The following is a 27,508-nucleotide window of genomic DNA, read 5'->3' as shown; positions in this document are numbered from 1 at the left end:
TAATTCCAGATTTTTTTTTATTGAATTCAAATTCCACCATGAGCCGTGGCGGGATTCGAACCTGGGTCCCCAGAACATTAGCTGAGTTTCTGGATTAATAGTCTAGCGATAATACCACTAGGCCATTGTCTCCCTATTTTTTCTCATCAATCAGAGTTGAAATTCCCCCTAAATGTTTTAACCTAACCCACTTTGTAGGAAACTGAGTGGATCCAATCCGCTTCCATTTTACACCCCATCTGATTTGACTTTCCCTGACAATAAACGTGGGTAGAATGTAAAAATGGGCAGCTGACCAGATTTTCATCAATTTCCCACTAGGCTGGGAGGATATGTTTAAATCATCCTCCACCAGTGACCCAATAATCAAGCCTTTTTTGTAATGCTTCCAGTAAGTCTGAGGTTCAGTAGCTTTAAAAATGTGAAGTTATTGATTTTCTTTTCAGTTGAGAATCTTTCACATGGCAATAGGATCGGCACTGGTTTTGAGTTGTGAAGTATTACCTCATTCAGCAGCTCAGCCACTTCGCTGCCTCTCTGGATTCCTCCATTGTGCTTATCTGCCATCTGATGCTGGATGAGCAGCAATTTCCTTTAATTAAATTGGGAAGACGGAATCCATTGTCCCTGTCCCAGACTCCATTCCCTCGCCACCGATTCCAGCTCCCTACCTGGCAACTCTGAGGCTGAGCCACACCATTCACAACTTTGGTGGCCCCAGGATGAGATTCCAACCACCCATGTGTGCCCTCATTAAGGCTGCCTAATTCCATCTCTGTTACATCACCCAACTCTAACTTTGCCTTAGCTTATCTGCTGCTGAAACCCTCATCCCTTTGTTAACTCTATTCCAACTCCCTTTGGCCTCCCGCTGTAAACTTGTGGTCATCTGAAACTCTGCAGTCCTTGTCCTTACTGGCAGCAAGTTCTGTTCAGTCATCACCCTTGCCTTCCAAACAAGCAATGTTTCACTTTTAACATTCCCATCTTGTTTCCAAGGCCTAGCTTCTCCCCATCTCGATAATCTCTTCTAGTTCCACAATTCTCCACAATATCTGCGCTCATTTAATTCTGGCCTCTTGTGCATCCCTGACTTATCATTGCCCACTGGTGACCTTGTCTTCATGATGTTCCTCAAACCAGTCCTCTTCGACCAAGCTTTACAGATCATGCCCTTAATGTGGCTTAGTGTCAAATTTAGCTTTATAATGCTTCTGTGAAGTGCTTTGTGATATTTGTTATGCTAAAGGTGCTACAGAAATACAATTTGTTATTGTTGAAATACCCAAATGAATTATAGAATTCCTACAATGCAGAAGGAGGCTATTTGGCCCATCGAGTCTTCACCAACAACCTAGGCCCTATCACCATAACCCCACATATTTACCCCGCTAATCCCTCAAACCTACACATCCTGGGCAATTTAGCATAGCCAATGCACCTCACCCGCACATCTTTGGACAAATGCATTGTGAATCTACCAGTTTCAGATTAGTCAGAAGGATATGAGGGAGAATTTCCACTGCCTTTTATACTGAAATGATCAAACTATTGGGCAGATTTCCCCCCATATGGAGACTAAGTGCAGTGATAGGGATGGGAACATTCCCTCTGCAGCGGCCAGCAGGAAAACACGCTAAATCTTCCTGCCCTGTCCCCAATAATTATGCACATGGGTATTTTACTCTCTATTCCGTGGCAGAACGGGCCTGGGTGGCGCGTAGTCCAACATGGTATTTGGGCGTCAACATCACTGACCCACTTTGGACGATGGACCTCCCGAAAAATGAAGATAGATCTCCAGAACATTCTGAGCTGGAAGATGGACCCCCTCCACAACACCTCATCTGGAAGGTTCATCTGCAGATGCTCCTCCCACCCTCTGCGATGGGGTTGCAGGGTCCAGGGTTGCGGGTGGCATTCATTCCCGAACTCCAGAGGCAGCCCCAGACAATGCATCCCAACACTGTGTATGCCATGGTGTCCTGATGGTGTTTCACACCGGAATGTTTCCCAGCTGGCATCACGGAGAATCTGCTGTAGGGGAGGGGGTCAGGCCTTCATCTGCATCCCACTAATGGGATGCAAGTGAGGTTCACACCAATCTCGGGTGGGTTTTCTGACCTGTCATGGCGGGCGCCAGCAGAAGATCCCACTGTAAATCCATGCCGGTGTAAACCTGATGTCTGGGCTTCCCACCATCAAACCCACCGGTGTCGATAAGAAGGTAGCCAGGTTTGCAGCAGCAAAATAAACACAACTTCTACTGCAGTCACTCCAAGAAACATTCAGTAGTTATTCAGTTTGCTTTCTGATGTTATTAAACTGAAATCCACTTTTAACAATAACAGAAACTGAACGTGATATATCGGCACACAACATACAGCCCAATCTTCCTTCCTTCTCCACACCCAACAACTTGGATTGATTCTCACACATGCCATTAGCCACTTTACACTCAGAGTAATTCATTATTTTATTTATTATTATGCGTTCTTGTTGCACACACCAGGCTCTGTAATAGTTGCTGGGTGTTTGGCTTTCCACTGTATTCAGTACCTGCACTGGGCCAGCACTTTACCAATACGTCTATGTCCATATTGTAACACTTGATGCACTGGCTTCTCACTCAACTCAATAAGGGCAAGACGTTCCCAATCACTCATTCAAGACTGCGGAAATTTAGCGGCTGCATTGAGGACAACCCAGATTCGGCCTGTGTGAACTACACTGTCGCAGCCTGAGATGCTCCCAACTTCTGCTTGGGTCTGCACACTCCCCTCAATCCTTGCTGGCTGCACTGATGAGAACGTGGCAGCATTGGACCCTTGTAACCTTGAGTAATAAGTATGGGCCCAAAATTGTTGGGTTACCATTCTGCTACCAAAAGTGAGAAGGGGACATGCAGACCTCTGTCTGCGCAGGCTGGTGACCACATCCCGAACACAGGAATGGGATCATTTTAATATTCAAACAGAGTATTGACTCTTCTGTGTCAGTTAGCAAGTCAAAGGCACGGCAGTACTTGGGCGTTTTCAAACTCTTGTGCCATACAACAGCGAAGAAAAGCTTCCTGAATGCAGCAGGATCATTTCTTCAGCAAAATGCAATAAGTGAAGGATAGCTAATGCAAATTACATCCACCAAATCAAACCTAGTTACTAAGAGATTTGTAGGCTCTGTGTGATTGACGGGAGAATGGCCCAATCGTTTCCATTCAGGCCAGGACGTGTGTCATTACCATATGGGGCTTGTAATATTGGGCGTGAGAACACATGCTTGTAGAGATTCAGTAAGGTCACCCCCCCCCCTTGCTAGTAGAAGATGGAATGGCAAGGTGCTGCTTCAAATGGGCTAAAGGCCTTAGCAGGTCGAAGCTCTTAAACCCCCCCACCGTTTGGCCTCTATACCTTTTGTTCATGTTTTTCTTTGGCTATTAACTACACAAGTTTTAAATAATCAAAGAACAAAGAACAGTACAGTGCAGGAAACAGGCCCTTCGGCCCTCCAAGCCTGTGCCGCTCATTGGTCCAACTAGACCATTCGTTTGTATCCCTCCATTCCCAGACTGCTCATGTGACTATCCAGGTAAGCCCTAAACGATGCCAGCGTGTCTGCCTCCACCACCCTACTTGCCAGCGTGTCTGCCTCCACCACCCTACTTGGCAGCGCATTCCAGGCCCCCACCACTCTCTGTGTAAAATACGTCCCTCTGATATCTGAGTTATACCTCGCCCTCTCACCTTGAGCCCGTGAACCCTCGTGATCGTCACCTCCGACCTGGGAAAAAGCTTCCCACTGTTCACCCTATCTATAACCTTCATAATTTTGTACACCTCTATTAGGTCTCCCCTCATTCTCTGTCTTTCCAGGGAGAACAAGCCCAGTTTACCCAATCTCTCCTCATAGCTAAGACCCTCCATACCAGGCAACATCCTGGTAAACCTTCTCTGCACTCTCTCTAAAGCCTGTGTATCGTTGCTATAAATATCATCATTTGTATTGGGCAAAGTTGCAATTTAGCAGGTTTGAAAAAAAACTTCTCAAAATGATCTGGTAGGTGCTAAACGTAGATACCAGCAATGTAGCCTTCTATATAACAGTATTCGTTAGATTGGATGTAGTACCTTTATGGAAGTGATGAAAAATCCTTGAGAAATTACACCTCATTGATTGAGTAAAGCACTATGAACGCTACTTATCTGTGTATTTCGTCCTCAAAATTTTAGAGCATTCTCACTTTCTGTCTGGCATCTATCTCGTAAACAAGTTCAGCAGCCATTTTGTAAAAAGAATTCTTTGTGTGCCATTGTTCCTATTGAATGGTTCTCGAACATTGGAGGGTATTAACGTTATGGTCCGGCAGGTATTTGTGAAGCTCTTAGTTTAAATCCTCTGAATTTTCTGTCATTTGTGACAAGCAGCCTTTATTTGCAAGAGCTTATTTTAACAAATTTTGCTCACTGATGCACAGGATTAGTATGAGTACCATGTTTAATACCCTGCTGTACTGAGATCTGACTGTTGTAAGGAAGGTACCTTAGGTGATTAAAAAGTCCCTTTTACATGTTTTGCACAGAACTCGCGATTATTTGACAATCTTGCAGGTTAATAGATTCCACCAACAACAGATGGTTGAATGCATACTTACAATGGATAATTAGGTCGTGGAACACATTTTAATTGGGTTGTTATTAGATGAGTTTTCAGCATCCAGACGAACAATACAATTAATAATGTTTAAATATATGTCCCTTTATTCAGATATGGATATCAGTGAAGCTGAAACAAAATACCACATCGTGTTCTTAATTTTGAATTTGTTTAAATTCTTTAAAACTAGGTGAAACACCAGATAGAATACATCACAGAATTGTTACAGCACTGAAGGAGGCCCTTTGGCCCATCTCTTCTGTACCGGCTCTCCAAACAAACATTATGACTTAGTGCCATTTTCCTGTACCCTTGCACATCGCTTCTATTCAATTTATCATCTAATTCCCTCTTGAATGCCTCGATTGAACCTGCCTCCACCGCTATTCCAGGCAGAGCATTCCAGACCTGAACCACTCTGCTGTGTGGGGGGGGGGGGAAATACATTTTCACATCACTTTTTGTTTTGCAAATCAGCTTAAGTCTGTGCCCTCTCGTTCTTGTTCCTTTATGACCAGGAACAGTATCTCCCTCTCTACTGTGACCAGCCTCCTCGTGATTTTGAACATCTGTATCATACCTCTCAGCTTTTCTTCTCCCAAGGAGAAGAGTCCGAACTTAAAGTTGAAGAGAATGGCACCAACTTATTCAGCAAGTCGGGAGTTGCACTCAGTGCAAAAAAAAAAGAGCCCGGATGTAATTCTCGCCGGTAGAGAGGGGCTGAGCCTAAGCTCGCCGGTGACTGCAGAATGCTTGGGGTGCTGTTGTGCAGGTCCCAATCTCCTGGAACATGTAAAACATGTCATTAATATTTAAATCGGCTTCACGCCCATTTCACTGGCAAAACATAAGATTGTGTGAAGTGCGAAAATGTGCGCGAACCCAATTTTTTTTCCACCTCACACAATCTTACCGCCTCGCCTCACCGAAGGACGGATGAGGTTGTAAGTGTCATAATGGCGAGAAAACCAGACCCGGCTGCAATCGTCCCATGCTTCAACATCTTCTGGGAGAGTGATGAGTTGCTTGCTGGTTCTGGGAGGGGCGGGGCCAAAACACACTGGTGAGCCTGGCTACAAAGCGATGGGGCACTGTCTTGAAAGGGCACCCTGGTCTCAGTGCACTGGAAGACCCCCTTCTCTCCCCCCCCCCCCCCCCCCCCCTTCTCTCCCCCCCCCCCCCCCCCCCCCCCCACAGAAATCGGGACCCTCCCTCATTGGCAGCATGGTTTACCCAACCCCTCCCCGATACAGATCATCAGCATTGGGGCCCTCCAAATGGGGCCCCCCACTTCATGACCTCCACTCAGACCCCAGCACACTGGCAGTGCCCAACTGTCAAGGTGCGCACTGCCAGTGTGCCAGGTTGACACTCCCGGAGAGGCACTGCCCAACCATGACCCCACACACCCAGGGGCTTCACTGAACTCCAAGCCCCCACGATGTGGCCATCATGCCAGTCGTGATTCTCAACCGGCTCACACTGCGCCCATGGGTTGGAAGATCCCAGGAGCTGGGAGAACCTACGTCGGCGGGCTAAGCATATTTAAATGCTACTTTAAATATGCTAATCAGTCATAGAGGTTCACAGCATGGAAACAGGTCCTTCGGCCCAACCTGTCCATGCCACCCCTTTTTTTAACCCCAGTCCCAATTGCCCGTGTTTGGCCTATATCCCTCTATGCCCATCTTACCCATGTAACTGTCTAAACGCTTTTTAAAAGACAGAATTGTATCCGCCTCTACTACTACCTCTGGCAGCCTGTTCCAGACACTCACCACCCTCTGAAAGAATTGCCCCTCTGGACCCTTTTGTATCTCTCCCCTCTCACCTTAAACCACCGCCCTCTAGCTTTAGACTCCCCTACCTTTGGGAAAAGATATTGACTATCTAGCTGATCTATGCCCCTCATTAATTTATAGACCTCTATGGGATCACCCCTAAACCTCCAGAGAAAAAAGATCCAGTGTATCCAGCCTCTCCTTATAACTCAAACTATCAAGTCCTGGTAGCATCCTAGTGAATCTTTTCTGCACTCTTTCTAGTTTAATAATATCCTTTCTATAATAGGGGTGACCAGAACTGTACACAGTATTCCAAGTGTGGCCTTACCAATGTCTTCTACAACTTCAATAAGACGTCCCAACTCCTGTATTTAATGTTCTGACCGATGAAACCAAGCATGTCGAATGCCTTCTTCACCACTCTGTCCACCTGTGACTCCACTTTCAAGGAGCTATGAACATGTACCCCTAGATCTCTCTGTTCTGTAACTCTCCCCAACGCCCTACCATTAACTGAGTAAGTCCTGCCCTGGTTCGATCGGCCTAAGTGCATCACCTCGGATTTATCTAATTAAACTCCATCTGCCATTCGTCAGCCCACTGGGCCAATTGATCAAGATCCCATTGCAATCATAGATAACCTTCTTCACTGTCCACTATGCCACCAATCTTGGTGTCATCTGCAAACTTACTAACCATGCTCCTATATTCTCATCCAAATCATTAATATAAGTGACAAATAACAGTGGACCCAGCACCGATCCCTGAGGCACACTGCTGGTCACAGGCCTCCAGTTTGGAAAAACAACCCTCTATAACCGCCCTCTATCTTCTGTCATCAGTCTTGTGTCCTTTCTGGGTGAGATCCAGTTTGTCAGTGGCCAGGGATCGGAATGATTGCAAACCATTTGTTGCCAAGCGCAAAACCCGTTTTTAGGCCCATGAGCCATTTTCCTGGATTGGCGCAATCTGTGCCAGGCACAGCGAGGCTGGAAAATCACCCCCAAAATTCCACACTTCACCTCTTTTTTTCCCCAAGTGCGATAACATCTGATTTTTTTTCTCCTTCCAAAAAAAAGGACACGATTCTTTTCCGTTTCCACGCTCGTTCGGCACTTAGAATTTTTTTTGGTAAGATTGCCCCCTTAGTGTCCAAAGGTGTGCAGCTTAGGTGAATTAGCTATGGTAAATGTGTGGGGTTATAGAGTTAGGGTGGAGAGGAGGGCCTGGATAGGATACTCTTCTGGCGAGTCAGTGCATACTTGATGGGCCTGATGCCTCTTTCTGCCCTGTATGCATTCTATGGTCCCAGCCATCCACTCATTATTGTAACAAGCTTTAGTGAAATATGTTGCTCAGATTAGGCATGCATCGTTGTAATTTTATTCTTTGCCTGAAATGTAATATTTTACCATCATCATAACTTTAAAAGGAATCAAGTAGAACTCTTTTTCCCGCGTGCATATATTTTACTTTCTTTTTCCTAACTGTCCTCCATTCTAAATGAATTATTTTTAAGCTGAATGAATTACCTTTCCAAGTGCCATGCATTGTTTTCCTTCTGTGGAGGGCAGAAAAGCAGCATTCACTTGGAGCACAGGCAGTGCTTTTTTTATTCATTCGTAGGACATGGGTGTCGCTGGCTGGGCCAGCATTTATTGCCCATTCCTAGTTGCCTTGGAGGGCAGTTGAGAGTCAAGCACATTGCTGTGGCTCTGGAGTCACATATAAGCCAAACCAGGTAAGGACGGCAGGTTTCCTTCCTTAAGGACATTAGTGAATCAGATGGGTTTTTCCAACAATCGACAATGGTTTCATGGTTATCAGTAGATTCTTAATTCCAGATTTTTTTTATTTAATTCAAATTCCACCATCTGCCGTGACGGGATTTGAACCCAGGTCTCCAGAACATTAGCTGAGTTTCTGGACTGACCACTGAGAGATGCAAAGGATGGCGAGGGAAGCAGGAGAAATCAGCAGGTTGAATGTTTCAGGCTTCATTTTGGTTACATTGCCTTAATTGATGGAATTGGGTTCAGTTCCTACTGCAGAACTGAATATGTATTGAAAGAGTGCTGAACTGTGAAAGATGTCCTCCTCTGGATGAGTTGTTGAATCAAGTCCTGTTTGCCTGTTCTGCTACTGCTATTACATGGTACCTTCAAGCTACCATGACATTATTCCAAGAAGCACAGGGATTCTTCTGGTGCCCTGGCTGACACTGGTTCTGCAAACCAGCATCACTAAAGCAGATTAACTGCTGTTTTTGAGATCGGATTAAGTAAAAAAAAAGTTGCCATTTTTTGTCTCTAAAGCAGATGCTGCAGTTAAAAATAAATTATTGTGCTTGAAATTGTTATGAGATGTTTCTGAGATCTGCAATAATTAAGGTGGCATGTTTTGCCACCTTTAAATTAAAGAAAACTTCTTCAAAATAGAAATGGGAAAGCTGATAAGCATTGTAATCTGTAATACTTTATTTGTACAAATGTTGTTAGTGTTGTGGAACAAAACTCATACCAGCCTTCCTCAAGAAAGACGGTATGAAAGTGTTAATCACTGACCCATCCAATACCCCACCATTCAGCTATTATCCAACTATCCCTCAGCAGATTTTATAATCGTAAATATATAAGAGATGCTTGTAATACAGGAAATGCTCTCTGGTAATTCTAAACCTAATGATTCCTTGGTTAAGTTAAATATTTATGTGGCAATGGTAGTTAAACAGTTCAGTTTGTATGAAATATTAAATGTGGTGTAGCAGGTGGTGTTTCTTTCTCAGATGGATCACAGACCTCCAAGGGGGCACAGCTGAAGTATCTTGTCTCTTAAGGAAAGTTTAAAAATGTTTAAAATATCTGAACAGATTGCCAGAAACCAATTATTGATGCTTAAGTTCAAACAAGGCAGTTCCTGGGCAAAGAAATCTGGATTTGTAGAGTTGTAAAGCACAGAAAGAGGTCATTCATCCCATTATATTGCTGCCAGCTCTTTGAAAGAGCTATCTTTCTAATCCAGTGATGGGCAACCTAGGCTGGTGAGTGGGCTGCATGAGAGGCCCTCCTTCATCTTAGTGGGCCACAGTATTGAAATTGGGCTTGTTCACTAACTATCACCCCATGAATAAGATTAAATACATTTAACACATGCTGAATATTTCATAGCGAGTTATGCTTAATCATTCATATATTAATAGAACTATCAACTTCAAATGGTTCAAATAAATATTTACACAGAGGGAGCACACGGCTCTCACAATATGTACAATGAGCACACACCTTGCTTCACTTCACTTTGCTTTACATGCATGTCACTTCAGTCATATCGGTGGGAAAAGAACTACATTGACTGAAATCAGTGGAAAGTGTCAACCCTGCGTGTGGGCACGTCTCAGAACCCAGATTGGCCACATGTGGACCCCCCCCCAGGCCATAGGTTGCCCACCACAAATCTAGTGCCATGTCCCTATGCTTTCCTCATAACCCTTTAAAACTTTCCTTAAGTCTAAGAATGAATTGATGTTGAGGGTGGCTTTGAAGATGTATGTTAATTCTTTGTATGTTTACTGGAATCTAAATATCAAGAACAAACTGGATAAAGATATTAGTTATAGTAGCCAGAATCCTCTGGCCATTCACGCAGATGGAATCTTCTGGTCCTGCCGACAGAGAACCGCCACTGTGTGTTTCAACAGAGGGTGGCAACTACAGGAAACCCCGTTGACAGTGGCAGGACCAGAAGATCCCACCGCCAGCCGGTGGTGTGCCACCTCCGCCACCATGAAACATTCAAACTGAATTTTATTTCAAATAAGCAGCAGAAATCTTGATGAGCAAGCATCATAGGTTTATATGTGTATAGCAATAATGGCCACGGTGCTTGCTTCTCTCTCCCCGTTCCCCTTCTCTTCCCCAGATGGAACAGATGGAATTTTTCAGGTACACACATCAGTCAAGGCTGCCATATGCTTAAACTTGGTGGGCCAAGTTATTAGAATGACATGGCTGCAGCCCTGATGCACTGAGAAATAGGGAAACGAACAGAGCTGTAGTCTTAAAAGAAATGAAGTAAAGTTAAAATAAAGTTTATTTATTTGTCATAAGTAGGCTTACATCAACACTAATGAAGTTACTGTGAAAATCCCCTTGGCTGCGCTAAGAGTAAATTGAGGCAGAAGATTCTGAAGAGGTGATAGAAGGGCGGCACGGTAGCACAGTGGTTAGCACTGCTGCTTCACAGCTCCAGGGTCCCGGGTTCGATTCCCGGCTCGGGTCACTGTCTGTGTGGAGTTTGCACATTCTCCTCGTGTCTGCGTGGGTTTCCTCCGGGTGCTCCGGTTTCCTCCCACAGTCCAAAGATGTGCGGGTTAGGTTGATTGGCCAGGTTAAAAAAAAATTGCCCCTTAGAGTCCTGGGATGCGTAGGTCAGAGGGATTAGCGGGTAAAATATGTGGGGGTAGGGCCTGGGTGGGATTGTGGTCAGTGCAGACTCGATGGGCCGAATGGCCTCCTTCTGCACTGTAGGGTTTCTATGATTTTCTATGAAGATTCACGATTATCTGCACATTTCCAAGTGTGTGTTGGGTATGTTTGTCTATCGCAGGCACGGACACAGTGCTCGGGTTTCACCTATTTGTGAAAGACGTGGAAATGCAGATGTAGCATCAGGGTGGTGGAGACAGTTCTCTGTCCCTTTTTCCTTTCCATAGCACCTACGCAATGAACATTACGCAGGCACTACAGTGAGGAATATCACAGCAGCACTGAGAAGCAGGATTTAGTTTGGCAACTGAGATTCTAAACAAAGTGAATTTCCTTTTAAGGTGGCAAGAATCATAGAATCAGTGCCCTTTTCATAGAAATAGAAGAGACTTTCCTTTTGTGTAATAAAAACTGGTAACATGAGGGAGTGTCAGATCATTAGAGTCAACAGGGAAAACTCCTTTGTTTGAATTTGATAAGGTCATTGCTGCCTTGCTAGGTGAGAAATCCTACATGGGGAAGAAAGCAAACAAAAGAGAGTGTGTAAAATAAACATGCATTGTGTCAATTTGACTCTCAGCTGAAACTTAAGGTTTCTGTGAAAGTGTCTCAGTTCAGCAAAATAACAAGGATAAGAGTGAGAGAAGGATATCTTCTGGTCCTGCTGCTGTCAATAGATTTTCCCATTGTTCACGCCCTCCACTGCTGGAGAACCCGCGGCAGGGTGTCACAGTCGGCAGGTCCAAAAGATCCCTGCAGTAGGAGTGGCCGGAAAATTTCGGCCATTGTTTTTTTTTTAAGCATTTGTCCGTGAAAACTGAAAATCGGGAATAATTGCAGAATAGAAACAAAAGCTAAAACCTGTGTGTTAGCGAAAATCATTAGCCAGGTGTCAAAATGACAATTCCATATCCAAATATCGCTCTGAATGAAGGGCGTGGCGTTCAGTCTGGCGTTCAAGCAGCTTCAGTAAAAAGAGTCAAATATTTGAGTGCATTATATAATCTGACAGTGAACAGTAAAATCCTGTTGTACTCAGACACATACATTATGTAATTCATAAGACTTTCTTTGTTCAAGGCAATAAATAACCTCTGGCCAAGATTTTCCCCGATATCAGCAAACACCAATGTTGGGTGGGAAAAGCGTATCAGAGGCCACCGACAGCAATGGCGGCTTTCACCGCCGCCATGTAGTGCAGTACTTTGAATTTACAGGTCCCACCTCGTAACGCTGGTGGGATGGCCTCTGAAGCGCTTGTCCCGCCATCAGCCTAGACCCTCGATGATCCAGAGTCACACCAGTGCACAGCGAGCAAACTAGTGCATGTCCACTCCCCTGGCACTACCCTGGCATCAAGTTGGCACTATCCGGGCATGATCCGCTCACCCGTGAGCACTGCACTCATCTAAGCTCCCCGGGAGATCTGCTCACCAACTCATGCCTTCGGAGACCAGCCGGGCTTCAGGCCATCCCGCCGCTGTGGATGGATTTTCTGAAGGGTTGGGTGGGGGGTGATTCCAGGATATAGGTCTGATAATTAATTATGTTCGTTTATTATAATGAAGTTCCCGACATTGAACTGATGGGGGAAGGGGACAACCACATCATGATTTCACACCAATGTGAAACACGACTTTGCAGATTCTGCTCCTGTTGCTGCCCAAAGCAAAACAGGAGTGTATAATCCCCACCTAAATATTTTAATAGCAACTGGAGCTGTACTCCGTGTTCCTTAAAATGCATTTCACCAGTGGAATATTATCACTTTGTTTTAGTTTAGAACATATAGGATAGGGCCAGGGAGCACAGTCATGAGTCCCAGTGCTTCCCCCTGTTTCATGGGCCCCTTATTCCTCCCCCCACCCCCCTCCACTCCCTCCACCCCCCTACTTCAACCTTCTCCCTCAATTATGCCTGATGATTTTTCCCTCTCAAGATTCACCAATCAATTCACCAAACAATCACTGAAACGCTAACATCCATCATTGGCATCTGATTACAAATATCATCCAACATATTTGCAGCCGGGGTCATTAATATTGAGAGCGGCAACAATATAATGCAGTGTTAGAACCGTAGAATCCCTACAATGCAGAAAGAGGCCATTAGGTCCATCGAGTCTGCACCGCCTCTCCGCCATTCAACAAGATCATGTTTGCTCTGTTTGTCTTTCAAATTCTATATTCCCATCTACTCCCAATAACATTTGATTCCATTACCAAACAAGAATCTAACCACTTAAAACTTTCACCTGGCCTCTACCACCTTCGGAAGCAGTGTGTTAAAAGTCACACAACGCTCTGAGAGAAAAAAATTCTCCTCATTTCTGCCCTCAAAAGGCAGCCCTTAATTTCAAAACCATGGCCCCTAGTTCTGGACTCACCCAGAAGAGGAAACATCTTTTCCATGTCTACTTTGTCAAGACTATTCAGGATCTTATATACTTCAATCAAGTCACCACTCAATCATCTAAACTCCAGTGGAAACAAGCCCAGTCTGTCCAACCTTGCCTCATAAGACAACCTGCTCATTCCAAGTATCAATCCAGTAAATCTCACCTGAACTGCCTCTAACGCACTTACATCCTTCCTTAAATAAGGAGACCAAACCGCACACAGTATTAGAGATGTGGTCTCACCAATGTCCTACATAACTGAGGCATAACAGGGGCGATTCTCCCATCCCGTTGTGCTAATTAACATTTCAAAGACCTCGTGAGGACTGCCCATAGTGGATTTATGGTGAGTGGCTACAGAGAATTCATGGGGGGAGATATGAGGGGGCATATGGAGAATGGGTGAGGGTTTGAGGGCCTTGCATTCATTCCTACAACTGGGCCGATGTCTCAGTAAACAGATGTGAGACGTCTAGCCTGTCAGGGTAGCCTTTTGTTTGCCTCCATTGCTGCCTCAGGTCTACCTCCAGTGGCAGAGGGCCCAACCCCTTGGAATGCAAATATAGTGGGTGGGGGGCTCTTTTAAAGGAGATAGGTCTGCCGGGTCAGGGAGCTGCCTGATTCGACCTTATCTCCTCCTCCATGAAAGTCTGCCCATTATGTCTGCTTATTAATCATCACGATGCACATTTTGCTGAAAGGAGAATAGTTAACCAAGCAATGGTAAGTAGATAAAAATTGCTGACAAAATACAGCAGCCAATATATAGCATGTTTAAACAAAAGAAAACACGAGAAAGAAGGATAATGGATAATTGTAATAACAGTAACAGATTTTCTCTTGTTATGTTATGGTCCTTTGAGAAATTTATCAGAACATTTTACATATGAGGATAAAGATGTGGAATGAGCTAAATGGATTTGCATCAGTTATCATTTCTCAGCTATGGTCTCAGGAGTTCAGACCTAAATTGCTTTAATAGAACTTAATGTTAGAATTCAGCTGTTTAAATCTGATAGGCCAGTGGGTCTGATTCAATTTCTCCAGAGTGCTAAAAGAAATTGAGTTGAGGTGAATGTTGTGTTTGAGCTAATGGCTCATGCATTCAGTGAAGTTGATGACTCCTGTCGTGAAACTATTGGAAAGCATAGTGTGGGAAGTGATTTATGATCAAATAGAAAGTTTTAGGGCTGCCCAATATGGGTTTAGAAAATGTAGTTCCTACCTCAGTGACCTGATTAAGGTCATTGAGAATGTGAGCAACAGTGTGTGTTGTAGATGCTGTTTACGGTGCTTTCCAGAATACAACTGATAAAGTTCCCTGTAAGAGGCAATTTGGATGGATTTGGACCTTATGGGATAATTGGGCAGATATGCTGAATAGGTAATTGGTTAGGATATCATAGGTAAAGGATTGTCATTAATGGAAGTGAATCTGAATACAGCATGGTTGAGTGGAGTTTCATAAGGCTCCATGTTTGGGCTGTTGCTGCTTCATGTTTTCATCAATTATTTAGATTAGGAAATAAATGGAACCATTCTTAAATTCACAGGTGGCACAATTACATTCAGAGATCAATAATTTAAAAAGGGTTAACAGGTCATAGGGCAGTCTGAACAAATTAAGGGTGTGGGCCCATTTGTGGCAGATAATACAGAGAACAGTGTCATTGTTTTGGGTTAGATATGTTTAGACTATGGAAGAGTACCCACTAAGGGTAATGTATCAAAAAAAAGATCTTAGAATAAATGTTGACCTGTCTTAAAAACACTCATTGAGTGGTAAGGGGATCCAAGGTTAAGGGGAAAAGGCGGAAGAATGGGTTTGAGAAACTTTTCAGCCATGATTGAATGGCGGAGCAGACTCGATAGGCCGAATGGCCTAATTTTGCTCCTGTTTCTTATGGGCTTCTTAATAACTAGGTGCAAGTGAGGCGGTTGAGGGGGAAACAACCAAAGTTTTTAGTGGTACAGCTTGTCAAATAGAGGTTAAAACAAAAACGCAGTGTGTAAGGCTTTAGTACAGTATAGGCAGCCTGAGGCTATTGAGTAGGCAGCTTGAGTAGCTCTCCTTGATCTCAGTGAGCTGCTTGCTCACTAACTGTGACCCCATGAATAACATTAATTACATAATTTATAGAAAATGCTTAATCATTCATATTAATAGAACTCTCATCAACTTCAAATGGTTAAAAACAAAGATATTTGTGTTTGATGCAGAGGGAACGCACAGCTCTCATAGTAAATGTTGTGTGCAATCAGCACGCACCACCCTTCACATGCCCTTACTTTATGTGCATATCACTTCAGTCTTACCAGTAGGAAAAAACTATGAAATAGAAATCAGTAGAATTTGGCAACCCTACTTATGGGCTGCAGTCAACAAAATGTCCCATGGGCCACACTCAGAACCCAGATGGGCAGCATGTGCCCCATGGGCTGCAGGTTGCCCACCACTGCTTTAGTACATCCACACATGAAATGCAGCATCTAGTTGTGGTCCCCAAACTGTCATTTTGGATGAGAGGTTAAGGCGAGACGCCATCTGCTCTGTCCAGGTCAGTGGAACAGATCCTATGGCACCACTAAAGGAAAAGCAGGGCATTTTGTGCAGCAACCTGGTCAATCACCAACACAAAGCCAAATGATCTGGTCACTACCTCATTGTTTTGGGACCTTGCTTTGTGCAGGTTGTCTACCATGTTTCCCACATCATCATAATGATTACATTTCAGAAGTACTTAAATTGCTTTGGAATGTTCCAAAGTCATATGAGGCACTATCTAAATGGAAGTTTTTTTTTCTCTTTTTCTCTCTCTCTCACACACACATAATAAAGGTATTGATACTCTGGAGAAGGTGCAGAAGAGGGTGTCCAAAATAATACCTAATTTATATGCTCTTGGTTATGAGGGAAAGCCCCAAAGTTTATTTGGGGGGGGGGGGGAAACATTTTAATAGAATGTGACAAATGTTTTTAATCAAATTATTATTGCAATATGTACATTTGGCGCTTATGAGGCAAAGACATTTTGACTTGGTAACATTTTCAATAACGCAGACTGATTTAATTCCGTTTGTAAGGCTCAGAATTCAAATTGATTCCCATTTTCCGATTGTGTTTGTTCTTTCCGCCGCCCATTAATTTTAATTAATGAGCCTCTGATTTCAAGAGTACACTGATTAACCTAATTTTCTCACTGCATTATGCTTTACCAACAGTTAATTGCTCAGTGTAAAATATAGCGGCACCTTGTCCTCAAATTTTATCCAATAACATGGTACAACAAAGTTCTTAGAATAATTTTATTTTGATCTGTTTAATTTAATCAATTATTTTGTTGTCCACATCTTTCCCAATATCTCTCCTAGCTTCACCTCTTAAAAAGGTTTGCAATTTATGTAGTTGCTACGATTTGCCACTGGGTGAGCTCGTTATCAATGATCAGTTGCGATAGCGAATACAGATGAGTCAGAACCCGATTAATGCACAAGATCTTGCATTTTCTCCCCTTTTCTTGGAATGCATGCCTATAGCTTGAACAATGAAGTCATGTGTACGTCAGTTGTAATGGCCGAGTTTTTAATCTATGCACCTGCTCTCCAGAAAAATAAGGGAAATTTAGTGTCCAACAACCTCAAGAAAGAAAGACTGCAAATACTCGCAGAAAAAGAACAAGCTGCTGCGGCTGATATTTTAATCCTAGCAATAGCCACATATATAAAATGTCTTTTGCCTGACTGAATTAAAGAATGCGTTTAGAAAGTATTGTTGTAATATTTTATAAATTCTGAATTATGCTGCGATTTAAGTAAAAGCGGATCATGTTAAATGTTCACATCAGGTCAGTCAGTACATGTTTGTAGAAAAGATAGCTAATGCCGCATTGGGTATAACGTTTCATCAGAACTAAAGACCATATTAGTAAGATTGTAGGAATAATACAGAGAGAAAGTAGGTGAGGACAGAGATGAGGAAGATGAGCACATTTACCACTCGGAGGGAGGGAATTCATGGTTTGAAATGTCTGCATTGGATGTTAGAGGATTTTCTCTCCGGATGCTTTGGTTTCCTCCCACACTCCAAAAACGTGCAGGTTAGGTTAATTGGCCATGCTAAATCCTTTCGTGTCGGGGGGAGCTATTTTTTAAAATTCATTTCTGGGACATGAAAAGACAGGAAGGAAAAGGTGGTGGGGTCGCGCTATTAATAAGAGATAATATCAGGGTAGTACTGAGGGATGACATAGGCTCTGAGGAACAAAACGTGGAATCATTATGGGTAGAGATGAGGAATAGTAGAGGGAGAAAGACACTAGTAGGTGTGGTATATAGGCCCCCAAATAATAATGTTGAGGTAGGGAGGGCTGTAAACAAGCAGATAAGGGATGCGTGTAAAAACGGAACGGCAATAATCATGGGGACTTCAACATGCACATTGACTGGCAGACTCAAGTCGGTAAGGGTGGAATGGAGGAAGAGTTCTTAGAATGCTGTCGGGATAGTTTCCTTGAACAGCATGTTACGGAACCGACGAGGGAACGAGCTATTTTGGATCTGGTATTGTGTAACGAGGTAGGTAGAATTAAGGAACTTATTGTGAAGGACCCTCTTGGGTCTAGTGACCACAATATGGTTGAATTTCTGATTCAGATGGAAGAGGAGAAAGTTTGGTCTCAAACCAGTGTCCTCTGTTTGAACAGAGGGAAATATGATAGGATGAGGGATGAATTGGCTAAGGTAGACTGGGAGAGCAGGCTGGCAGGTAGGATAGCTGAGGAACAGTGGAGGATTTTTAAGGAGATCCTTTTCAGTTCTCAGCAAAAATATATTCCAGCAAAAAACAAGGATTGTAAGAAAAGGGAGAACCAGCCGTGGATAACGAAGGAAATAAAGGAGAGTATTAAAATAAAAACAGCTGCGTACAGAGTGGCCAAAAATAGTGGAGAAACAAGTGATTGGGAAAAATTTAAGAAACAACAAAGAGAGACTAAGAAAGCGATAAAGAAAGGAAGGATAGACTATGAAGCTAGGCTAGCAATTAATATAAAAAATGATAGTAAAAGTTTTTATAAATATATAAAAAGGAATAGAGTGGCTAGAGTGAATGTTGGACCCTTGGAGGACGAGAGGGGGGAGATAATAGGGGAAATGAGGATATGGCTGAGTCTTTAAATAAGTTTTTTGTGTCGGTCTTCACGGTGGAGGACACAAATAGTTTGCCAAATATTAACGATAGAGGGTTGGCAGCAGGAGAAATACTTAATACGATTAATGTTACCAGAGAGGCAGTGCTGGGTAGACTAATGGGACTGAAGGTGGACAAGTCCCCGGGTCCGGATGGAATGCATCCCAGGGTATTGAAAGAAATGTCAGAGGTAATAGTGGATGCGTTAGTGATTATTTATCAAAACTCGTTGCATTCTGGGGTAGTGCCGGTTGATTGGAAAACGGCTAATGTTACGCCGCTGTTTAAAAAAGGAAGGAGACAAAAGGCGGGTAACTATAGGCCGGTCAGCTTAACGTCTGTAGTAGGGAAAATGCTGGAATCCATTATTAAAGAGGAGATAGCAGGGCATCTGGATAGAAATGGTTCGATCAATCAGACGCAGCATGGATTCATGAGGGGAAAGTCGTGCTTGACGAACATGTTGGATTTTTATGAAGATGTGACTAGGGCGGTTGATGGAGGAGAACCGGTGGATGCGGTGTTTTTGGATTTCCAAAAGGCGTTTGATAAGGTGCCCCATAAAAGGCTGCTGAAGAAGATTAGGGCACACGGAGTTGGGGGTAGTGTGTTAAAGTGGATTGGGGACTGGCTATCCGACAGGAAGCAAAGAGTCGGAATAAATGGGTGTTTTTCCGGTTGGAGGAAGGTAACTAGTGGCGTGCCGCAGGGATCGGTACTCGGGCCGCAACTGTTTACCATTTATATAGATGATCTGGAGGAGGGGACGGAGTGTAGGGTAACGAAGTTTGCAGACGACACAAAGATAAGTGGAAAAGTGAATCGTGTGGAGGACGGAGAAGATCTGCAGAGAGATTTGGACAGGCTGAGTGAGTGGGCGAGGATATGGCAAATGGAGTATAACGTTGAGAAATGCGAGGTTATACACTTTGGAGGAAATAATAACAAATGGGATTACTATCTCAATGGAAACAAATTAAAACATGCTACCGTGCAAAGGGACCTGGGGGTCCTTGTGCATGAGACACAAAAGCCCAGTCTGCAGGTACAACAGGTGATCAAGAAGGCAAATGGGATGTTGGCCTATATTGCGAGGGGGATAGAATATAAAAGCAGGGATGTCTTGATGCACCTGTACAGGGCATTGGTGAGGCCGCAGCTGGAATACTGTGTGCAGTATTGGTCCCCTTATATGAGGAAGGATATATTGGCATTGGAGGGAGTGCAGAGAAGGTTCACCAGGTTGATACCGGAGATGAGGGGTTTGGATTATGAGGAGAGGCTGAGGAGATTGGGTTTGTACTCGTTGGAGTTTAGAAGGATGAGGGGGGATCTTATGGAGACTTATAAGATAATGCGGGGGCTGGATAGAGTGGAGGCGGAGAGATTCTTTCCACTTAGTAAGGAAGTTAAAACTAGAGGACACAGCCTCAAAATAAAGGGGGGTCGGTTTAAGACAGAGTTGAGGAGGAACTTCTTCTCCCAGAGGGTGGTGAATCTCTGGAATTCTCTGCCCACTGAGGTGGTGGAGGCTACCTCACTGAATATGTTTAAGGCGCGGATGGATGGATTCCTGATCGGTAAGGGAATTAAGGGTTATGGGGATCAGGCGGGTAAGTGGTACTGATCCACGTCAGATCAGCCATGATCTTATTGAATGGCGGGGCAGGCTCGAGGGGCTAGATGGCCTACTCCTGCTCCTATTTCTTATGTTCTTATGTTCTTATTACATGGGCGTCGCTGGCTGCCCAGCATTTATTGCCCATCCCTAGTTACCCTTGGAGGTCAGTTGAGAGTCAATCACATTGTTGTGGCTCTGGAGTCACATGTAGGCCAGACCAGGTAAGGACAGCAGATTTCCTTCCCTAAAGAACATTAGTGAACCAGATGGGTTTTTCCGACAATGGTTTCATGGTTCTCAGTAGATTCTTAATTCCAGTTATTTTTTATTGAATTCAAATTCCACCATCTGCCGTGGTGGGATTTGAACCCGGGTCCCCAGAACATTTGCTGAGTTTCTGAATAATAGTCTAACGATGATACTACTAGACCATTACCTCCCCGGGCGACTAGCAGGGTGAATATGTATTGTTACGGGGATAGGGCCTGGGTGGGATTGTTGTCGGTGCAGGTTCGATGGGCTGAATGGCCTCCTTCTGTTCTGTAACAATTCTATGATTTTTTGTGTTTTGAAGGAATTGTCCGACAAGAGCAAAACAAAATCTTGTAAGCATTCTACTTCTTGGCATTTTTATTTGCAATTCTTTTTGTTTTCCGTATTGTACCTACAAATTATAACCATCATAGACCTCCATGAACCTTCACAGTCAATTATAGGGGGCAATCTAGTCCTAGTGCTAAGCATTTTTAATGAAAAGATGGGTCAGGCTCCAGTGTGAAAGCCTGAGATCACAAGCTAAGATAGACCACAAGTATCATGGACTCATTTCGCTTGAGAAAAGATTCTGCAACTTCCCTCCCTTCTCTCATCCCTCTCTTGATTTCCCTCTGGCTTTTTAGATTCTTCATGCTGTAATATTTCTTCCTTTCACTCTTCCAAACTAATTTCAGAAAGACAATTTAATGTTGCATTATTCCATACTGAGTATTTACCTTCCACCACATGACATACCTAGCAGCTTCGGATCTAACATACCAGTTCCAATGACCTGTGACATTTCATTACATTCAAGGTGCAACCGTATATAAATATAAGTTGTTTGCATCAGTATCTTTCATGCCTCACAATTTAAAGATCTGAATCATGTGGGATTTTAATAAACATTTCTGCATGAAAGTCAATGTTTAAAGTTTATTTATTAGTCACAAGTAGGTTTACATTAGTACTGCAATGAAGCTACAGTGAAAATCCCATAGTCGCCACACTCCAGTGCCTGTTCCGCTACACTGAGGGAGAATTTAACATGGCCAATGCACGTAACCAGCACGTCTTTCAGACTGTGGGAGGAAACCGGAGCACCCAGAGGAAACCCACGCAGACACGGGGAGAATGTCTGTGCAGAGTCTGCACAGACAATGACCCAAGCCGGGAATTGAACCCCGGTCCCTGGCACTGTGAGGCAGCAGTGCTAACCACTGTACTGCCAAGTCTCTTTGTATAATTTAGAACCATAGATATCAAAATCATTCAGAACTTTCTTTAAAAACCACAATGTTCTTTTACAGGTAAAGATGTTTAAAACTTCACAGTGTTCCAAATGTGGTCTTAATCAAGTCATTTTGCGTTAAAATAATTTAGTTTGACTCGATGCCTTTGAGATCCACCTCATTAGCCTTGTTGATAACATTGTCGTGTTGGTTGAACTATCAGTGCATAATTAATACTAACACCCAAATATTATCCCTTTTATAAATTTGCTAATTACACATAATACAGTGTTTATATTTTCCTCCTTTTAAAAGTTACCTAGTTTTCCTTACAGTATGTGATCACCTAGTCTGTATCCTTTGAAGATCCTTCCCTTCTCTCATTCCCCCTTTTGATTTCTCTCTGCCCTATTAGATTCTTCAGGAAATATGCTGTAATATTTTAAAGGTTCCTTTACACTCTTTACATTTGTATATTGAAATATTTTATAATACTCGAGAGCAGGGTATTGAACAATGGATTTAGAACAGCTGCCTTTGGGACTGCACAATTGGCTGTTGTCTACATGAAGTCCTCAATCTGAATAGCTAATTTCTGTTAGTTCAATTACCAATCGTCTTCCCCACATGCAGAACTTTATCAAGTGCCCTTAGCAGTAATGCTGCCCCACCCTTAAGTACTTATTAATCGTGTCTTTGTTAACAAAACATTTAGAGAAGGCAGCTACTTTCCTATTTTAAAAGCTAATCGCAATACAGTATTGGAATTTGAATGTTAGTTACTCGCACTGAGCAATAAAATGAGTTTGAATCCCGGCTCGGGTCACTGTCTGTGTGGAGTTTGCACATTCTCCCTGTGTCTGCGGGGGTTTCCTCCCACAGTCCAAAGATGTGCGAGCTAGGTTGATTGGCCATTCTAAATTGCCCCTTAGTGTCCCGGGATGCATAGGTTAGAGGGATTAGTGGGTAAATATGTAGGGATATGGGGATAGGGCCTGGGTGGGATTGTGGTTGGTGCAGACTCGATGGGCCAAATGGCCTCTTTCTGTACTGTAGGATTCTAAAATGACAAGTTTCATCATTAAAGTTATTTCTGTTTGCAAACCCATTAAAATGTCTTGTATGGATCATTTCATGTTAATTGGTCCATTATTTTACAGGGAGTTTACATACTTTCAGAAGGCATGCTTTAATACACAGTACTTAGTAAGGCCAGAATTTTCTGGCAATTCACACCAGTGGGACCTTCCAGCCCTGTGGACAGTGCACCCTCGATGTGGGTTTCCCAGCGGCGAGAAGTGCATTCAATGGGAAACCACATTGACAACAGTGGGACTAGAAGATCCCACCAGTGGTGGGCAGCCTCCCGTGGTGGGTTGTGCAGCAAATCCCACCCTATAATTTGCATTCTTAATGAGCCTCTAAAGGGTTCTCATCTCTAAACATCTCAGTTGTATAAAACAAAGAAAAATCACATTTCCAGAATTTTTTCTTTCACTTTTCTTTCACTTTCACTTTGTTTCTTTCACAGGTTTAATCTGTAATGTGGAGAGTAAAAAGTTGTATTTTCTGGTGACATTTTCTTCAGATGTTGGCTATGAAGATAAGATAAACAAATCAGCCAAAAGGGCTTGCAAGAGACTTGACTAAACTTACCGCCATCTTGTTTTATATTCCAGGTACACTCACTATCATTCACAATAATTGACCTTGAAGCGGATTTATCTTATTCTCTCTTCTTTCCTCCACAGTTATTGATCTTCTGTACTGGCATGACATCAAGCAGACAGGGATTGTCTTTGGGAGTGTGCTTCTTCTGCTGTTTTCACTGACCCAATTCAGCGTTGTGAGTGTCATAGCCTACCTGGCACTCGCTGCACTCTCAGCTACAATCTGCTTCAGAATTTATAAATCAGTGTTGCAGGCTGTGCAGAAGACCGATGAAGGACACCCTTTTAAGTAAGTGCACAGCCCCTTCTTTCTTCCCTCAATAATGCTGTAATCTGTAATTTTTTTGTTCTGTCAATTGATAACATTCCCCTCATCATTCACAAATTTAAGCACTGAAACTTATCAGGATATTAACACAAGGACAGTCATAATAAAACAATAGTTGCCTATCTGTAATGTCTTTAACATAAAAGAATTTCACATGATGTCATTAATTTCCGAAGACCAGCAACCCGCTATCTGGTGAAACACAGCAGCAATTTTTCATGAGTGATATCTTACACACAACTTGAATGCTGGCCAGTTGATGTCCCTTTAGGGAAGGAAATCTGCTGTCCTTACCCGGTCTGGCCTACATGTGACTCCAGAGCCACAGCAATGTGGTTAACTCTTAAATGCCCTCTGAAATGGACTAACAAGCCACTCAGTTTCAAGGCGATTAGAGATGGGCAATAAATGCTGGCCAGCCAACAACATCCATGTCTCACAAATGAATAATGTGTTTTACCTGGGTGCGACCCTCTTCTCACTTGAGCGCTGAATTCACCTGAGCTCCCCTGGGAGGTCTGCTCACCAGGTGTATGCCTTCAGAGACCAGTCAGACTTCTCACCGTTCTGCCATTACGCTGCCGTGGATGGATTTTTTGATTGACTGGGTGGCGTGGGGAATGATACCGGTGTATGGGCCTGTAATGATCTAAGTTTATTATAATGATGTTCCCAACATTGAACATCAGGAAACGTGGGGTGGAGGGGACAAACACGTCATGCTTTCACGCGACTTTCACTTCTCACGATAATTTCCTCTCCCATTCATGCCAGGCAGGAGTGGAATGTATCCCGGGCAAAGGAAGATTTATGACACAAAAGGAGGCTAATCAATCCATCCCATCTGTTCAGGCTGAAAAAGCAACCCAGTCAAATCACACTTTCCAGCTTTGGTCCATATAGGCCTGTAGGTTACGTCACCCTAAGTGCATGTCCAAGAATTCTTCTTAACGCGACAAGATTTTTAGGCATCACCTCAACTCTCCTATTATCCTTCCACCAATTGTTTTAAATTTATGCTCCTTAGTTGTTGACACCTCTGCTAATGGAAATAGGTCTTTCCTATCGACTGTTAGTCAAGTCTAAAGATTACAACCTTGGTGAGGATGTCAGCAGCAGAAGACCAGGCAGGGCTCAAATTGGGAGGTGTCATGAAGATGAAAATAGGGGATCTTAGTGATTGAAGCATAGAATAGAATCTCTACAGTACAGAAGGAGGCCATTCGACCACGTCCCACCCAGGCCCTATTCCCATAACCCTTCACATTTACCCGGCTTATCCCGACACAAGGATTAATTTAGCATGGCCAATCCACCGAACCCGCACATTTTTGGACTGTGGGAGGAAATCGGAGCACCCAGAGGAATCCCACACAGACGCAGGGAGAAAGTGCCAACTTCACAAGGACAGTCACCCGAGGATGGAATTGAACCTGGGTCCCTGGAGCTGTGAGGCAGTATTGGATCCATTGCTTGGGTATGAGGTTGGAAGATCATCTCAGTGTCAAATATGACACCAAGGTTGCGAAGAATCTGGATCAGCCTCAGAAAGTTGATAGGGAGAGAGGCAGAGTCAGTGGCCAGGCAGTAGAGTTTGTGGCATTGAAACCTGGAAGATCAGATTGCTGCCTTAACCCTTTGTTTGGGGACCAGTCTGGTGAGGTTAGGGGAGTATGCAGCTGGATGTAAAATAGTTACGGCATGTATTGGTAATAGAAAAAATAATATACTGTTATTACTTTAATTTAAAACTACATGTATTAAATTCTTGATTTGACACTTTTTATGCTACCTAATCTTTGTATCATTTGTGAATGGAATATAAACATTGATTTAATATATGTTACAATGTGAGTGGTCACCTAATGATGCAGGATGTTGCTGCTTTGACGAATAACAAAATGGAGTAGATTATACTGGGATTTAAAGGGATTAATTACAAAGACAGATTGTATAAACATATCTTGCATTCCATTGAGTCTTCTGGCAAAACACCACAACCCCCAAAGTTTGTTGTCCTTTCTCTGTTTAATAATTCTCTTTATTGGCAGAGCTTACTTGGATATGGACGCGACCCTCTCTGAAGAGCAGATTCAGAAGTATGCGGATTCTGCGCTGGTGTACGTAAACAGTACTGTCAAAGAGCTGCGACGACTGTTTCTGGTGCAGGATCTTGTGGATTCTCTGAAAGTAAGAGCATCCAGGCCATTTCATTTTGTGGTTTAAATGTGAAGGGCTATTAATTGACCTTTTTCTGTAGCTTTCAGTCTGTTTAAAAAGCTTAAAACTGCCTTCCTTTGCCATCCTGAGGAATCATCTGCGGTTACCTCTTGTCAATGTAACATCTCGTGTCCTCCCATACCTGTTACCTTCTCAATTGTAAGGTCAGGAATGAACCAAAGGCTGTACATCTTGCATAATCCAGTCACAAGTGTACCATGTTAGCAGAGCTCCACTAAAGTGCGTAAGTTTAGGACAAAACATTGCACAGATTTCACTTCTAATTGCCTGTGATAAGATTTCATTATCTTGTATATTTCATCTCTACTTACCACAAAATGCCCCGCAAACCTGGATAGACTGGGACTTTTTTCCCTGGAGCATGGGAGGCTTAGGGGTGATATTATAAAGGTCTATAAAATAATGAAGGGTGTAGATATTCAACATCTTTTCCCAAAGGTATGGGAGTCTAAAATTAGAGGGCATTGGTTTAAGTTGAGAGGGGAGAGAAACAAAAGGATCCAGAGGGGCAGTTTTTGCACACACAGGTGGTGAGTGTCTGGAACGAGCTGCCAGAGGTAGTAGTAGAGGCGGGTACAATTTTGTCTTTTTAAAAGCATTTAGACAACTACATGGGTAAGATGAGTAGAGAGGGATATGGGCCAAATGCGGGCAATTGGGACTAGCTACTAGATGGCATGGACAAGTTGGGCTGGAGAGCCTGTTTCCATGCTGTAAACCTCTATGACGTTCGGCCGTGATCCAGTTAAATGGCAGAGCAGGCTCAAGGGGCTGAATGGCCTACTCCTGCTCTTATTTCCTATGTATTCTTCTGAATCCAATTGAACTAAAATTTCACCATCTGCCATGATGGGATTTGAACGGGCGGCACGGTAGCACAGTGGTTAGCACTGCTGCTTCACAGCTCCAGGGACCTGGGTTCGATTCCCAGCTTGGGTCACTGTCTGTGTGGAGTTTGCACATTCTCCTCGTGTCTGCGTGGGTTTCCTCCGGGTGCTCCGGTTTCCTCCCACAGTCCAAAGATGTGCGGGTTAGGTTGATTGGCCATGCTAAAATTGCCCCTAGTGTCCTGAGATGCGTAGGTTAGAGGGATTAGTGGGTAAAATATATGGGGGTAGGGCCTGGGTGGGATTGTGATCGGTGCAGACTCGATGGGCCGAATGGCCTCTTTCTGTACTGTAGGGTTTCTATGATTTCTATGAACCTGGGTCCCTAGATCTTGCCCTAGGTCTCTGGATTACTAATCCAGTGACAATACCACTACGCTACTGCCTCCATTTAATTGAAATGTTGCGATTTGTCATGTTCTCTATTTTTGTTGCCTTCTCAAACAGGAGTAGCATTTACTGTACGCCAGTAGGTTCCAGTTTGGCCTGTGTTGTTACTCATGGCCCCACTTCCATAAACAAGCCTATGTACCGAAATGAGACTTACCCTTAAAGTTACCTGGCGTTGTGTCCAGATGGAACGTACTTGGCATTGTATCCAGGTGGAACAATGTTACCGGATGGCACATATGAATTCCATTATGTCTTTTATGTCACTTCAAAAGGCAAATAATATCAGTTACACCAGGTATTTTACATAGCGGACCATTAGCTATTTTTTGGGGGGGCAGTGAGTATTATATTTGGTACAGAATATAGAAGTCTAA

General features: G+C 43.4%; 1 protein-coding gene across 6 annotated transcripts in view; it reads left to right on the top strand.

Moving 5' to 3' along the window:
- The window catches only part of rtn1a (reticulon 1a), a 174,989-nt gene that overhangs the window by 134,068 nt on the left and 13,413 nt on the right, over positions 1 to 27,508 (top strand). For all 6 annotated transcript variants that reach the window (XM_078234200.1, XM_078234199.1, XM_078234201.1 and 3 more), the window contains 2 exons: positions 23,367 to 23,574; positions 25,665 to 25,803. In XM_078234200.1, the coding sequence (XP_078090326.1) occupies positions 23,367 to 23,574; positions 25,665 to 25,803 (347 nt within the window). The remainder of the gene's footprint in view (positions 1 to 23,366; positions 23,575 to 25,664; positions 25,804 to 27,508) is intronic.

The sequence above is a fragment of the Mustelus asterias genome, chromosome 18 (assembly GCF_964213995.1).
Source record: "Mustelus asterias chromosome 18, sMusAst1.hap1.1, whole genome shotgun sequence".
NCBI lineage: Eukaryota > Metazoa > Chordata > Chondrichthyes > Carcharhiniformes > Triakidae > Mustelus > Mustelus asterias.
This window is presented reverse-complemented; position numbering and strand designations above follow the sequence as displayed.